Consider the following 13,921-nt stretch of genomic DNA (forward strand, 5'->3'; position numbering starts at 1 on the left):
ACATTTCAACCAGTTCTTACAACACTCAATTTAACAGAGGGGAGAATGGAGGGTCGGGGAAGTTAAGCTTTTTCCAGGATGTCAAGCCAGTTTTATTTCTCCTTTATCGACTTGAAACTTTAAAAAAAAAAAAAAAATTACACATCAGTTTATTTAATCAGGGTAGTGAATATGACAAAAATGTCTTCATGTTTATTTCTGGAAGAATGTTTCAATAATAATACCCACGTACAAAGTACTTTTCCTTCCAGCAGTTCTGCCTCATCTTCTCTGTCAGGCTTCTGGATTACCTGTTCCTCAGGGAGGAAACCCTGACTCCCACTCCACTTTCAGCTGGTACACACACCTTGTTACTAGGACTTCAGGCAGCTCAGGGGCTCCCTCTACTGGTAGTTAAGCCAGGACTCTGTTACTTAATCTGAGTACTTTTTATTGACCCAGTCCAGGGAGTCTGAGGAATGTGAATATAGAACAGATACGGTCTTCGCAGTGAAGAGATGACGATTTCTATATACGTATTGCTGGAATACAAGGTGGTGAGCACTAGGAAAAGGGAACAGAGAAAATTCTTTTGTTGTTGAGAAGTCAGAGTTTAATCACAGCTGGGGAATTAGGAAAGGTGGTGTGGAAGATTTGACATTTATCTGGGTCTGAAAGGATGAGTGAGATCTGGCTTTGTGGCAGTTCACAGATAGGGTAGGCAGAGGGTTAGCATCTCTGCTGGAGGGAATGGTGCTGGCAAAGGCATGCTGGCAAGGAAGGCAGGGAAATGTGAAAAACTGGGGGGTTCATTTCAGTTTAATTGGAGGAGGACAGGATCTGTGAAATGGAAGAGTTCCCTTAGGATCAGGATGGCCTTTTCCAGCCTTGGTAGCGGTGAGGAAGATGTTTGGGAGAGGGAAGAAAGTTGAATAAGAAGGTCATTTGGATTCCATGTGTTGGTCACGGCTGAGAAGTGGCCAGAATCCAGATTCCAGATCCTTCAGCAGCCACTGCCACGAGTACTGGAAATTCACAGAGGTTGCTCCCTGCCAGTCCACCCCCTTCTTCCTAAGTGACGTTTTCCCAGGCTCTGGCACGGTCTACTTCATGAAGGGCTACCAGGGCTTCTTTAGTCTGGTCCACAGGCCGGCATCAGAGCTACACTTGACTCTCAGCCTTCCGTGTCCCCTCTCCCAGCCCCAGTTGTGAAGAAGCGCAAACCAGTGAGAAAGAACTGAAGGGAAGGGTTTGCACCTTCCTCTGTGGCACAACTCCTCCAGCCCCCACCCACCTGCTCGAGTGTCTGCCTCAGTCCAGCAGGAGACACGCTACCACCTTACTGCACTGGTCCTCTGGGAGCAGATGCACTTCCCAGATACTACATCTAAAGAGAAATCAGGAAACAATTCCAAGCTAGAACTTGTTTTCTAGATTTAGAACTGAAGCCTTTTCATTCTGCATACTGAAAGCTCTACCCAAGTCTTGGCACCAAGGTCCCCAAGATGGTGCCTGTACCCGGTGCTGGCATTCAGGAAAGACTGGGCTGAGCAGCCTGTGTTGCCTCTGCTTGTGAGAAGGGTGGGATCGGAGGGGCAGAGGACGGGGGGCGGCGGGGAGGGGGGTGGCTGAAGTGAGAGACTGTGGAGGTCAAATCATCGAGACAAAGGAAAGAGTCACCCAGGGTTTGAGCCCTGACCGCCCTCGCCTTCCTGCTGTCACCACTTAGATGTCTGTCTGGCAAGTACCTCCGACTCTTCATGTCCCAAGCAGAACGCCTGGTCTCATCTCCTGTCCAGCCAGCTCCCCGCACAGCCTCCCTTCCCGACAGTGCCGACTTCTCGTTGCTCAGGCCAGGAACCTTGGAGTCACCCTTGATTCTCCTGTGCCTTTCACACCTCAGATCCAGTCCTTCAGGAAACCCCAGAGGCTTTCCAGTCAGTCCAGCCTGACGCGTCTGTCTTCCCACCTGCGCTGCAACCCTCCTGGTCTAAACCATCTGTCACCCGCATCACAGTCAGAGCTCCCTGCCCAGGTCTTTCCCTGCCTGCCACTGCTATTCTAAACTGAATAACTAGAATGGTCCTTTAACAATAGGAGTCCGATCTTGTCACTTCTCCGCTTCAACCGCGAGTGGCTTTTGTGCTATCTCCAGAGTAAAGGCCAAGTCCTTACAGTGGCCCTCATGCGCCCACAATATCTGGCCCTTCCACCCCCATCCCCTCCCTCAGCTGCTCTGTCCCTGTCCTCACCGACACTCGCCTCCAGCTACACGTTAGTTACTCCCCATGCCGCTCAGGCACGCTCCTGCCTTGTGGCCTTTGCACGAGCTCCTCCGTCCATCTGGAGCGCTCTTCCACGTGTCCACAGGGCTCACCCTCCCCCATGTAATACTGACCTTAGGAGGCTGTAATCTGTTTTGATTTGGTGTCATGGAGATTATCCGCGGCTTAGAGCAGAGAAACAGATCCTTTTATGGAATCCTATAGGCCTTCTTGTCTACTGATTAACGAGAATGAAACTGCTGTTGGCTTTTAAAGACAACGGGGACTGCACAGAAGTACAGTCCAGAAAAAATGTGAAATGCATTTCACATTTCAACCAAGGAGCACATTTTTGTGTGGGGCAGCGCATGAAGGTCAGGCTGGCTGTGATGGGTTCACTGATTCGCCATATGCAAGGTTTGTAATTCTCCGTTCAGTGACGGTTGCAGACATTTTTATTTAAAAGATCAGTGCAAATTGTGTTCAAGGAATAATTTGTTATACATGTCTCAAAGTTCAGTAATTTTGAGCCTCAATTATGCCGTTAAACCTAAAATATATAAATGAATAACACATCTATAGTTTCTCTGTTTTAGCTGATTTATTTGTTCTTTGGGTTTTTAACCTCTTTATTTTCACATTAATCTTCAAAAGATTTTGCTATAAAAATAGCAGATTTGGTAGACAACATGGGTTTTGAGACCAGAGGACATTCGTTTTAGTTTGAGGTTTACCTTACTGGTGATTATCAGTATGGAGAAGTTATTTAATGTTTGTCTCTCCAAAGTGAAAATTTTAGTTCTGCTCATTGGGTTGTTGCTAGGATCAGATGTGGTCACGTATTGGCTCTGGGTAATTGTTGGCTGCCATTTGGAATATCATTTCCCATTGGACGCGGAAGAGTACACCAGTGTTTTGGGATCGTTCAGGGTTCAGGAAAACATCTTTAATGGCTTTGAAAGCAAAACTACTGCTTATAGCTGACTGCTGCAGGACCCATTTTTTGTTTCTGTTTTAAAAATTTTAGTGGAAAACACATCTTTATTCTTTCCACTGTCCACCCCACACCCCCATGCCCAGAGTCCATGGAAACCCACAGTTTGTTCTCTCCTCCCTTCGTCCAGCCCCCACATGTAAATATGCACACATTTACTTAGGTGTTTGCTCAGTGCATTGATGTGATGGGCAGAAATAAAGATGGAACTTGTCTTCCATTGAGGAGATTATCCCTGGAGGAGCTCACCACTTTTTCAGTTTAGACCAGATTCGATTGAGTACAACTTTTATTCAGCTTCTACCATGTGCCAGGCACTTTGCTGGACTTGGGGATTTGAAACTGTAAAAGAAGTGGGTCTAACTCTTGGGGAGAACAGACAGAAACCTAGGGTTGCTCTGTGTCAGGATGCATTTCGTGACAGAAGTACATGTATGCCACTGCTGGGTGGTGATTATTACCTTGATGTCCTTGGGGAAGTGGGGGAAGGTGGCAGTGCTGGGTGTGAGCCCACTCACACGTGGACCTGCTTCCCAACCGTGCCCTGTTCTGTGATCACTGTTCCATTTAGGGGCATAAAACTGGCCAGACGATTATTTAAGTGTGTTCTCTGGACTTTGAGGAGAAAGCCCAATGTCAAATACTCTGCCGTAGTCAGGCTCTGCATCTCATTTTTTGTTTGGGAAACAAAAGTCAATACACAGGGACAGGGAAGCATAAAATGGCATGTTAATTATTTTGAAATATTGGCCAGATTTGTTTTGGAGGCAAGGGAACAGGTTGGAGGTCATGGGCAAGAGAAGAGCTGAGGGGTGGGGTGTACGGCAATTGGGTGCCAGCCAGATGGACCTGCGGGCAGTTTCCAGCATGGTGCTTAGTCAGCCTGCTTCCTCCCAGCTCTTGCCCTCCTTGTGTTCTTCTGTCTCATTAAATATCACATATATTCACAGAGTGCTCACTGTGTGCTGCACACTGCCCCCTGATAGTTAAACAGGAGTGTATGCCCTGCTGTCCAGGCGTGTCTCTTATTGGGCAGGACACATAGATTTGAATCATAGGATCAACAACTAGAATTGAACATGGGGGAAGGGACCCTAGGGGTTGTCATCTGTTTGTTTCACTTTACTGATCCGGAGTCTGGGCCCAGAAAGGCTGTGTGACTCTGCTCAGGCATTACATCACGTTTTCCTTCTGCTGTACTCCAGTGACTGCCTGTCCTCCCTGCCACGATCCCGTGCAGATAGGCTCTTGTTATAAGGATCCCCCCCCACCCTCTTCCCTCCCTGGAGCTTCCTTCCTTCCTGGCACTGTCCTAGGGCAGCTGGAGAGGGGGTAAGACAAAAGTCTTGCCCTCAGGAGCATTTGCTTTAGAGAGCCAGTAGCACAGAAGCAACCTCTGCCGTCTAGACAAAGCAGGGGAGGGCTGGGGATGGGATTGCGGGTGTAAGTAAGCACTGTGGTGAGAGGTCAGACCTCTCTGGAGGAGGCGGCATTTGAAGACGGAGCTGAGGAGATGTGAACAGGGTGCTCACGTAAGGGGAGGGAGACCCGGCCAGCGGCAGCATAAGGAACAGTGCTCTGTGCTCCAGAAACCTCTTGACATTGATGGAGGTCAAGGGTCTGCGCACTGCCAGTGCGTATTCATTTGGGAAGGCTGAAAGAAGCAGGGAAGGACCTCAGTCTGGTGCCCAAGGTGCTTGTTATGGGCTTAAGTTGGTCTTTAGACATGTTGGTGGGACGCATCCTGTGTGACCTGAAACTCAAGGTGTGAGGAGTAGCGACCAGAGTCAGGTTATGGGACCCCTTTGCTTTAGTCATGGGCCACCCAGAACAGCAAGGCCGTTCTTCTCCCTCTTGGACTCTCCCTGTTGCTTTCACAAAACTTCAGATACTTTTCAGTGAAGTAGTGAAGTGGGCCCAGGAGAATCCCATGTTGTAACGCGCCGTACCATGTGAGACTTCTCAGCGGAAAAGCCTATAGATGATCTCGCCTTTCCGTTTCAGACGGCCCATCTGAGGATACTGACCTTAAGGACGCCTATCTCATCCCAAGAAACATCATGGCTGAGCCAGACTACATAGAAGATGACAATCCTGAACTAATTAGGCCTCAGAAACTAGTCAATCCTGTAAAAACGTCCCGCAACCATCAGGATCTTCACAGAGAACTTCTCATGAATCAAAAAAGGTACAGTGATTTCTTGAGCTAAGTTTTCCTTTGGGGACTTTGACTTAAGAGATTTTTTTCTTTTCTTGACTGTATTTAAGGCTGCCTTATTCCTTCTAGTGTGAGCCAGGGCATCCCTCCATGAAGTCAGGTCATCTGCAGGTACAGTCGCCACTGCTGCTCTTAACTCCGTGGGCTACAGAACTCTGTCCCCTTCTCAAGTGGACATGTATTGTAGAATTTGGTTGGAAGGGTGTCGATTAAGTATGAAAGAGAGTATCCTAAGTCAAAAAGAAATACATTATTTCTTGGATTTGTAAAAATTCTGAATTTGCCCCTTACATTTGGGGAAGTGTGGGAATCCAAGGTAAATACTGCCGGCTTTGGCATTTTTGAGTGGCAGGGAGAAGTGTCTAGAACTATCTCAACTTAATAATAGACAAGAGCTCTCTGTCTTTTTTTTTAAGTAACATTTAAAATTATTACTATGATCATTTTTATTATTTTTTTGGAGGGGAGAAAACATTTACCTTTTTATCTTCTTTGTAGACCATTTGTTGGTGCCCATAAACATGTTTATCTGTTGGGTTGATAGAGTCTGCTTTTTAAGTAATTTTGGGCAGGGCCAGTTGACTAGGAGAGCTCGGGACACAAAGTTACTTATATTATTTAAGACCTATTGAGCTCCCCTGAGAGCTCTTCCCATTTCTTCAGAATGAAGCTATTGATCTGAATTGTTGGACTACAGGTCGATCATACCCCCACTCTTTGCCAAGCCCTCGTTAGCTCTCATTGAACTGAAGGGTATATAGACCAAGTTAAGCGGTAGGGTCATGTTTTAGAGGGGAGGCCTAATTTAAATATAAAAGTAAAAACATTTAAAGAGGTGATGAGGGAGCAGTCCTCCTTCCCTAGTGCACCCCTGGAGAACTCATAACTCCTGTTGAGGAATTCAGCGTGAATCCATCGTTCCTCCAGGCCGGGAATGTGCCTCACTGCCTTTTTGTTACCAGCATGCACTAGTATGCTGTTGGATTCATGCTGATTAAATTGAATGCAAGTTTGATCCCTTCTGAACAAGTGCTTAGCTTCTAACTGTCTTTGTGACATAAAAGAAAAAAAATACATAGATTTGGTATCATCATGCCCAAAGCAAAACAGGAACATGTATGTTCCTAAATAGGGCCACAGAATTTGGAGGCAGTCTTGCCTGGGAAATGATGCCTGCATTTTGGTAGGAAGATCAGAAGTTTGATGTAGGGGCCCCTGGGTGGCTCAGTCAGTTAAGTGTCTGCCTTCGGCCCAGGTCATGATCTCAGGGTCCTGGGATCGAGCCCTGTGTTGAGCTCCCTGCTCAGCAGGGAGCCTGCTTCTCCCTCTGCCTGTAGCTCCCCCTGCTTGTGTTCTCTCTCTCCCTTTGACAATAAGTAAATAAAATCTTTAAAAAAAGTTTGTACTCCAAAAGAGTAGCAGTCGCCACTAACTAGTTTTCTGATTGTCTTCCTTCTTGCACCTCCATTCCCTTATCTGTAAAATGGGAGTAGGGGGCATCTCTGAGGGACATTCTAGCTCAAACTGGGTTTTGTTTTTCTGTTATATCTATGAAAAGGCTCCAAGTCAGAATAGAGGCAAAGGTGAAACCAAAATGGGCAGAAAACTGTACTCTGAATTATAGGCTACAAATTATTCCACAAAAATATATTTAGCACCCTGGGTTATATCTCTAAAACATACAGGTTTGTATAATTGAATCTGTTGCCAGATTTTCTAGAATAGGCACTTTCTGTGAAAATGGACCTCCCTTCTGTCTGATTTTCTCTGGCCCATGATTTCTTTTCCTTATTACACAGCTGACTCTTCAGTCAGGCCCAGCTCAAGTAATTTGGGAGAATGCTGTGTTCCCTCGAGTACCATAGTGCAGAGAGGATGTCCTTTGAGCTTAGAGGGAAATCATCTAAGTCCTGGTTTGCCATTTATCTTGACCTACCTTTATGACCTTGGACAAGGTCCCCTTCCTGAGATACGTGTCTTCATCTATAAAGTGGGAGATGAAAATACTCTTCTTTTAAAACTTAAATAATAACATGTATGAGTACCTACTAAAATGACTGGTGTATAATAAATGCTCAATTAGTCCCATCCATGTTCCACTTCCCGTGGAGCATCATCAGAAGATTCCCATTGCTTTTCCCCATTTTTCCCTGAAGGGTGCTGGCCTGGCTTTTGAAGTACATCAAGAGGAGAAAAAAAAAAGAAAGAAAAGGCAGGAAGAAGGCAGGTTTCAAAATCAAATGAATATATCTCATCCTATGTTTTGGGGTTTTCAAGATAAGGTCTTAGTTTAGTAGAGTCCTCTCATTAGAAATACAGCTGGTTTGTGGAGTGAAACCTCTCAAGCAGTTTTTTTTTTTTCTTTTATTCATCTTCCATTGTACATACTTGCTAGAGACTGTGGGGTTTTTATTTCTAAATTTTCATGCCAAAGGACAGGAAGTTTCACATGGATAATATGTATGTTTGGTTAAAGGATAATTGTACTTGATTACTGGTTTATATCGTAACAAAAGTCTGCTTGTTTTTTTTTTTTTTTTTGTAATTTGTAAAGGGCCGTCCTGTATTTTATCTTATCCAGTGATCTTTCCAGTAATCCAGTGTGTGTTATCTTGGGGTCACCCTTATTTGACATGTAAATAAGAGAAAACTCAGAGAATAAACATAAAATTCAAGGTAGTTCATACAAATAAATCAAGTAGAGTAATAATATCATTCAGAAACAAAGCAGAGAAGAGAGAGGGAGACAGCAGCGAGATCCACATGAAGCAAGTGTTCTGTGGAGCCCTGTACCTTTGCTCTACAGAGGCACAAATTTGGCTCAAAGCCCTGGAGCAGTTGGTTCACAGAGCTTCTCAGGTTACATTTTATTTTTTATTATTTTATTTTTTATTTTTTTTATTACATTCAACTAGCCAGCATATAGTACATCATTAGTTTTTGATGTCATGTTCAACCATTCATTAGTTGCGTACAACACCCAGTGCTCATCACCACACGTGCTCTCCTTAATGTCCGTCACCCAGTTACCCTGTCCCCCCACCCCCTCCCTTCTGTAACCCGCAGTTTGGTTCCCGGAGTGCAGAGTCTCTCCTGGTTTGTGTCCCTCTCTGATTTCTTCCCACTCAGTTTTCCCTTCCTTCCTGCCCCTGTGGTCGTCCATGCTATTTTAGAGATCATAAGATAAAAGCAGAGTCACTGCTTAGGAGAACAAATACTCATAGGTATTTTAACTCCGAAACCTACACACTCTGAAGGATATAACTCTGCTCCTCTACTTAGCATCTTTTGGACCTAGCCAAGTTTCAGATTAAAAGTCTTTACATTTTGAACTGGTTACAGTCTGCCATTAGGTGTGATTATGAGGACCGTTGGTCAGGTTCTCCAGTTCTGTAGGTGCTCCCAGGGGCATTATTTCAAGAGACATTATTTTTTGTAGTTGCAAGATGAGCATTCAAGAGGTTTTAAAAATATAGGGATATTTCTGATATAACTTAGAGAGATTCTGTCTTCTCTACAAAGAGTTCTTTTGGCCACAAATAGAGAATACCCGGTCACTTAAACACATCCCTAAAATTAGTTCTTTGGCTTATACCTTCCAGTCAGTGATTTCCACTTCCCTGTGTTTTTAGTTGCTCTTCATTGTATATGCTTTGCTAGACATAGAGTTCTTCAATAATGTACTTGTTGCTTTACCATGTGGGAAAAAATACGGGAAGCTGAGTTAGAAGTATTTGCATTTAGAATCCCTGCAGGTAGAAATGGCTCAAGCCAAAAATGTAGGTAAGACAGGCCATAACAGAGGATTCCAAGATTAAAGAAAGGGCTGGAAATCCAAAGGCAACCCTCCCCCTCCACCCAAAGAAAAAAATTGGGCCAGAAGATGTTTGGCTGGGTGGGTGGGGAGCTGTTCTTAGGGTGGAGGCAGAGGGAACATAGACCCTTCTTTCACCTTTGTGGGCCTGATGCATCTGGCGTGGAGGCGGAGTGAATGTAGACCCTTCCAGGCGGCCCCTGGGTGTATTCACTGGTTTCTGTGAAAGGTAAAATGTAACTTTAAAAGTTGTCTGGGGGCTCCTGGGTGGCTCAGTCGGTTAAGCGTCTGCCTTCGGCTCAGGTCATGATCCCAGGGTCCTGGGATTGAGTCCCACATCGGGCTCCCTGCTCAGTGGGGAGCCTGCTTCTCCCTCTGCCTACCGCTCCCCCTGCTTGTGCTCTTTCTGTCTCTTCTCTCTCAGACAAATAAATAAATAAAATCTTTAAAAAAAAATAAAAAAAATAAAAGTTGTCTGTACATTTCCTCACTGGTGGTGGAAATATAAATTGTTGCAGGCTTTTTTGGAGGACAGTTTGGCAATACCCATCAAAATATAAAATGTGTAGAAGCTTAGCCAGCAGTTCGACTTCTATGAATCTAGCCAACAGAAATACTTACATAAAAGTGTAAGTGTACATGTACAAGGAAGTTCATTGCCTCATTGCTTTTAATAAGGAACGATTGGAAACAACCTAGATGTCTGTCAGAGGAGCAGGAAGATTATGGCACTTCTGTACTGTGAGGTCTTGGGCAGTTGTTGGGAAGAATGAGGACGAGCTCTGCAAGGGCTGTAGAAGGTTTGGAAGAGCATAGACCAAACTCTTAGTTATCTCTGGGTATGGGAATGGGAAGCATCCACATAGAATACAGTGTAAGTGGTGCTCCCAAGATCTGTTTAACAGGAGGAGTTTGGGTGTGCTTTACCTTTTATTTTACATATACGTATATGTCACCTAACCTGTTATTTTGTAAAGAGCACATGTTAATTTTTTAAAATTTATTTTAGAGAAGGGGGAGGGGCAGAGGGAGAGGGAAAGAGAAACTTAAGCGGACTCTATGCTGAGCAGGGATCCTGACGTGGGGCTCGATCCCACGACCCCGACGATCTGAGCCAAAACCAAGAGTCAGACGCTTGACCAGCTGCTCCGCCCAGGCACCTCTGGAGCATATATTAATTTTTAAAATTATCTTGGCCTTCTGATTTAACAGTTACTCAGATGACTCCTAGATGCTGAAACACATTGGTTGATTGACATAGTTTAGGGAACAAACCACTCATCAGGCCACAACCACAGGAAGCCGACTCAGAAATAACTGTTGGTGTTGAGTGGTTCAAGGCCACTAGGACTTGAGCGCCTGTCAGTCATAAAGGAGTTGAAATACTTGTTAATTATATATGTCACAATTGATTAATGCAAATCAGCTGTTAACCACACGTAGAATGACACTGTAGTCTTTATGAGGTTTGGAGAGGCTCATTTCTGTCTTTGGTCACTCTTTGTAATCTGATCCAGTTTTTGACTCAGAATCATATGGGTAGTGCTTGACTTTTTCCATTCAGCACAGAAAGTGAAGTGATCTGTTGTGATAAAATATTAACTAAATTTGTATGACTTTTTGACTGCTGTTAAGTGCAGAACATTTATCAGATAAGCACCATTTTCCTGAGCCTTCTGTGACTAAATATTTTATCTTACTGCCACCATTGTGTAAAATCTTTGACTAGAAAATGAATACTGGATATTAGTTAAACCCATTCATAGGCTGCAACAGAGTGTCAGCTTAGTGTTCATACATCAAAGTTTGTTCAACAGCCTTTGCATAATCCAGAAGAATTTAATAACCGTTGAGGTTAATTTTGTCAGTGAAATAAAGGGAAAGGAAAATGTTTGAAGTTTAAATTATGCAGGTAGCTAAATTCTTAATCCTAAAATTTAAATCCCTTAATTCTGTCTGTGCTATCGTACTGAGGCATTTTAATAATCATGAAACAGAGCAGGTCTTTACTCAGATTATTTACAAACAAATTTTCCTACATTTGTTGTAAGCAAAGTACCATAAGCAGTTTTTATTGCACATGATATTTAATTTCCAAGATCGTCTGTCCATATTTCTGTTGACATCATAAGAGCTTAGTAACTGCAAAGCAACCTGTAACTAAATTATAAAAGTTACACATGTCTTTTGCTTCTTTTATTTTGGCTGAATTTTAATATTTTTCTTTCTTTTTTATCAAAAGTTCTAATGAAAATTGGGAAAGTGGAGACATATATATTATTTTGACTATCCTTTATCTGTAGTGATGGAATATACTGATCTTTGGTCTGTAAACAACAACTTTGAAAAATTTGTGATTTAAAAAAAAATGTAGATAGAAGAGATGCCAGAATTTTGTAAAAATTAGATAAATGAAGAAGTGTGAAATTGAGGATTCATTCACAGATGTCATAGTGTGAGCTTGAAAGAACATTGAGATGAGTGTGTTGTTGAGTTTCTTACAACCAGAGCACACACTTTGGAAATTGTTGTTAGATTTAACAGTTACTCAGATGACTCCTAGATGCTGAGACACATTGGTTGATTTGACATAGTTTAGGGAACAACCACTCATCAGGAACGTCTGATTTATAGACTAGCAGTCACCATCAGCAGGACCAGAAGGTGCATGGGAAGGTGCCTGGGCCAGTCTCAGTCCTGGGTGGATTCAGCAGGGCCCTTCCTGCTGCCCAGAAAAGCCTGGTCCCTGTGGGGTCAAGTATGCACGTGTATGGATGCATGAGACTGAATATGCCCACCATCGCTTAATGCCCTGTGTTGCCTGCCAAAAAACTGACGGTGTTCTTCCTGTTTTGTGGTTCCATTTTTATTTTAAATGCTCTTAGTAAATGTTAATACCAAATTGAGATGATTTAAGAGCTAGGAGAGACTTGTCACAGAGAAAGGGACGACAGGAGGAGATAGGCTGGCAAAGCCAGCACCTTGAAAGCCTGGACTGGAGAAATCTTAAGGAAATGGTAGAAAACTAGAGACAAGGAGAGTCCTAGCTAACAGTTAAACATGACATTCCATCTAAGGAGATGCCTTTGACTTACTTCAGAGATTTTGGGTGGAGGGTTGCTAGCGAATGGTCTAAGTTTTTGTTTTGTTTCTCCCCATCTCCAGAGATGGCAGCCTAATTTCTCTCTCAGAAATGTAGAACTTCCTTGCGGCCTGATGGCCGTGCATGGTCAGTAGTAAACAGCACATCTGAAGGGATTCCACTGCGAGGAGCTCTGGCAGTCTCCGGAGCAGAGTTCCCCGTGGGCCATGTGCCCCCAGGGGTTGATGACATCTCAGACGTATCTGTACATATTCAAGAGCCCTCTGACAAATCTGAGAATTTTGGAAGAGGAGTCCACGGCCATTATGCTGTTTAAATTTCTGTCCTAGCCTATCTCTGGCTACTTTTATACATGGGATCAGGGGCTCCATCTTGGGAAGCTTCCCCTAAAACTTCAAGTGGAGGTGCCTCATACTCTGGTCATCTCCATCATCTCCACCTCCGCCATCTTCTTCTCCATCTCCATCATCATCATCATGAGTGATCATAATACCCATTGAATGAGCATGCTGTTCCGACCTTCCCCACCCAAACTATTCTCACTAACCTTTGTATAGGCTAGTATCTGGCACATAGTAGGTGCTCGATACATTTTTATTGAATGAGTGGATTTTGCGTACTCTTGGAAGTTGTTCTTGCCCTTTCTTTCATGCTCGTGAATTTCTGATACCACCTGTGTTGACTCACTGGTAGTAGGCATCACAGTAATGCTAATTTAGTAGTCTCGTTTTCTGTGGCTGATACCTTAAATTTCTGTTAATGAAGGATGTGTCCATTAGATTAAAACTTTGTTTTCTTCTCCCTTTTTTTTTTTAGATTGAGACATTCTAATTTTGTTCTTATTTATCTGTTTTTTTTTGCAGGGGTCTTGCCCCTCAGAACAAGCCAGAATTGCAAAAAGTGATGGAAAAGAGAAAACGAGATCAAGTAATAAAGCAGAAAGAAGAAGAAGCACAAAAGAAGAAATCTGACTTGGAAATAGAACTATTAAAACGGCAGCAGAAGCTGGAGCAGGTAAGAGTGATGGGGATGAAAGTTGTCTTTTTCCTTTATTGAGATATATTTGACATTCGGTATTGTGTAAGTTGAAGGCGAACAGTGTGTTGACTTGGTATATTTTTACTGAGGTATGTTTGGCCCTGAGGCTTAGCTAGCACCTCTGTCACATCACAGAGTTACATTTCTTCTGGTTCTGGGAACAGTGAAGATCTAGTCACTTAGCAAGTTGAATGTCCATAGTATAGCTTTGTTGACTGTAACAACTGTCCTGTGTATTAGGTCTCCAGGACTTCTGTATCTACTGGCTGCAAGTACATACACTTAAACAGCATCTCTCCCATTTCCCCAGCCCCTGGGAGCCACCATTTTACTCTCTGCTTTTACAATTTTGGGGCTTTTTTAGATTCCACATACGAGAGAGATCATGCAGTATTTGTCTTTCTCTGTTTGACTCAACTCAAAAGTTACCTTTTCTGTCCTGACAAATAAGGATGTTGGAACAAGCAGAATTTGCCAGACCTATCAGATGTAAGTGTTTATTGTACAAAAG

At 43.6% G+C, this 13,921-nt stretch overlaps 1 protein-coding gene across 5 annotated transcripts in view; it reads left to right on the plus strand.

Moving 5' to 3' along the window:
• The window catches only part of FAM107B (family with sequence similarity 107 member B), a 229,031-nt gene that overhangs the window by 211,884 nt on the left and 3,226 nt on the right, over positions 1-13,921 (plus strand). For 4 of the 5 annotated variants that reach the window (XM_027594490.2, XM_027594493.2, XM_027594496.2 and 1 more), the window contains 2 exons: positions 5,242-5,425; positions 13,236-13,386. In XM_027594490.2, the coding sequence (XP_027450291.1) occupies positions 5,242-5,425; positions 13,236-13,386 (335 nt within the window). Of the gene's footprint in view, positions 1-4,808; positions 4,931-5,241; positions 5,426-13,235; positions 13,387-13,921 lie in introns of those variants that run through there. The other variant, XM_027594491.2, reaches the window with a different exon arrangement.

Source organism: Zalophus californianus, chromosome 9 (assembly GCF_009762305.2).
Source record: "Zalophus californianus isolate mZalCal1 chromosome 9, mZalCal1.pri.v2, whole genome shotgun sequence".
Classification (NCBI taxonomy): domain Eukaryota; kingdom Metazoa; phylum Chordata; class Mammalia; order Carnivora; family Otariidae; genus Zalophus; species Zalophus californianus.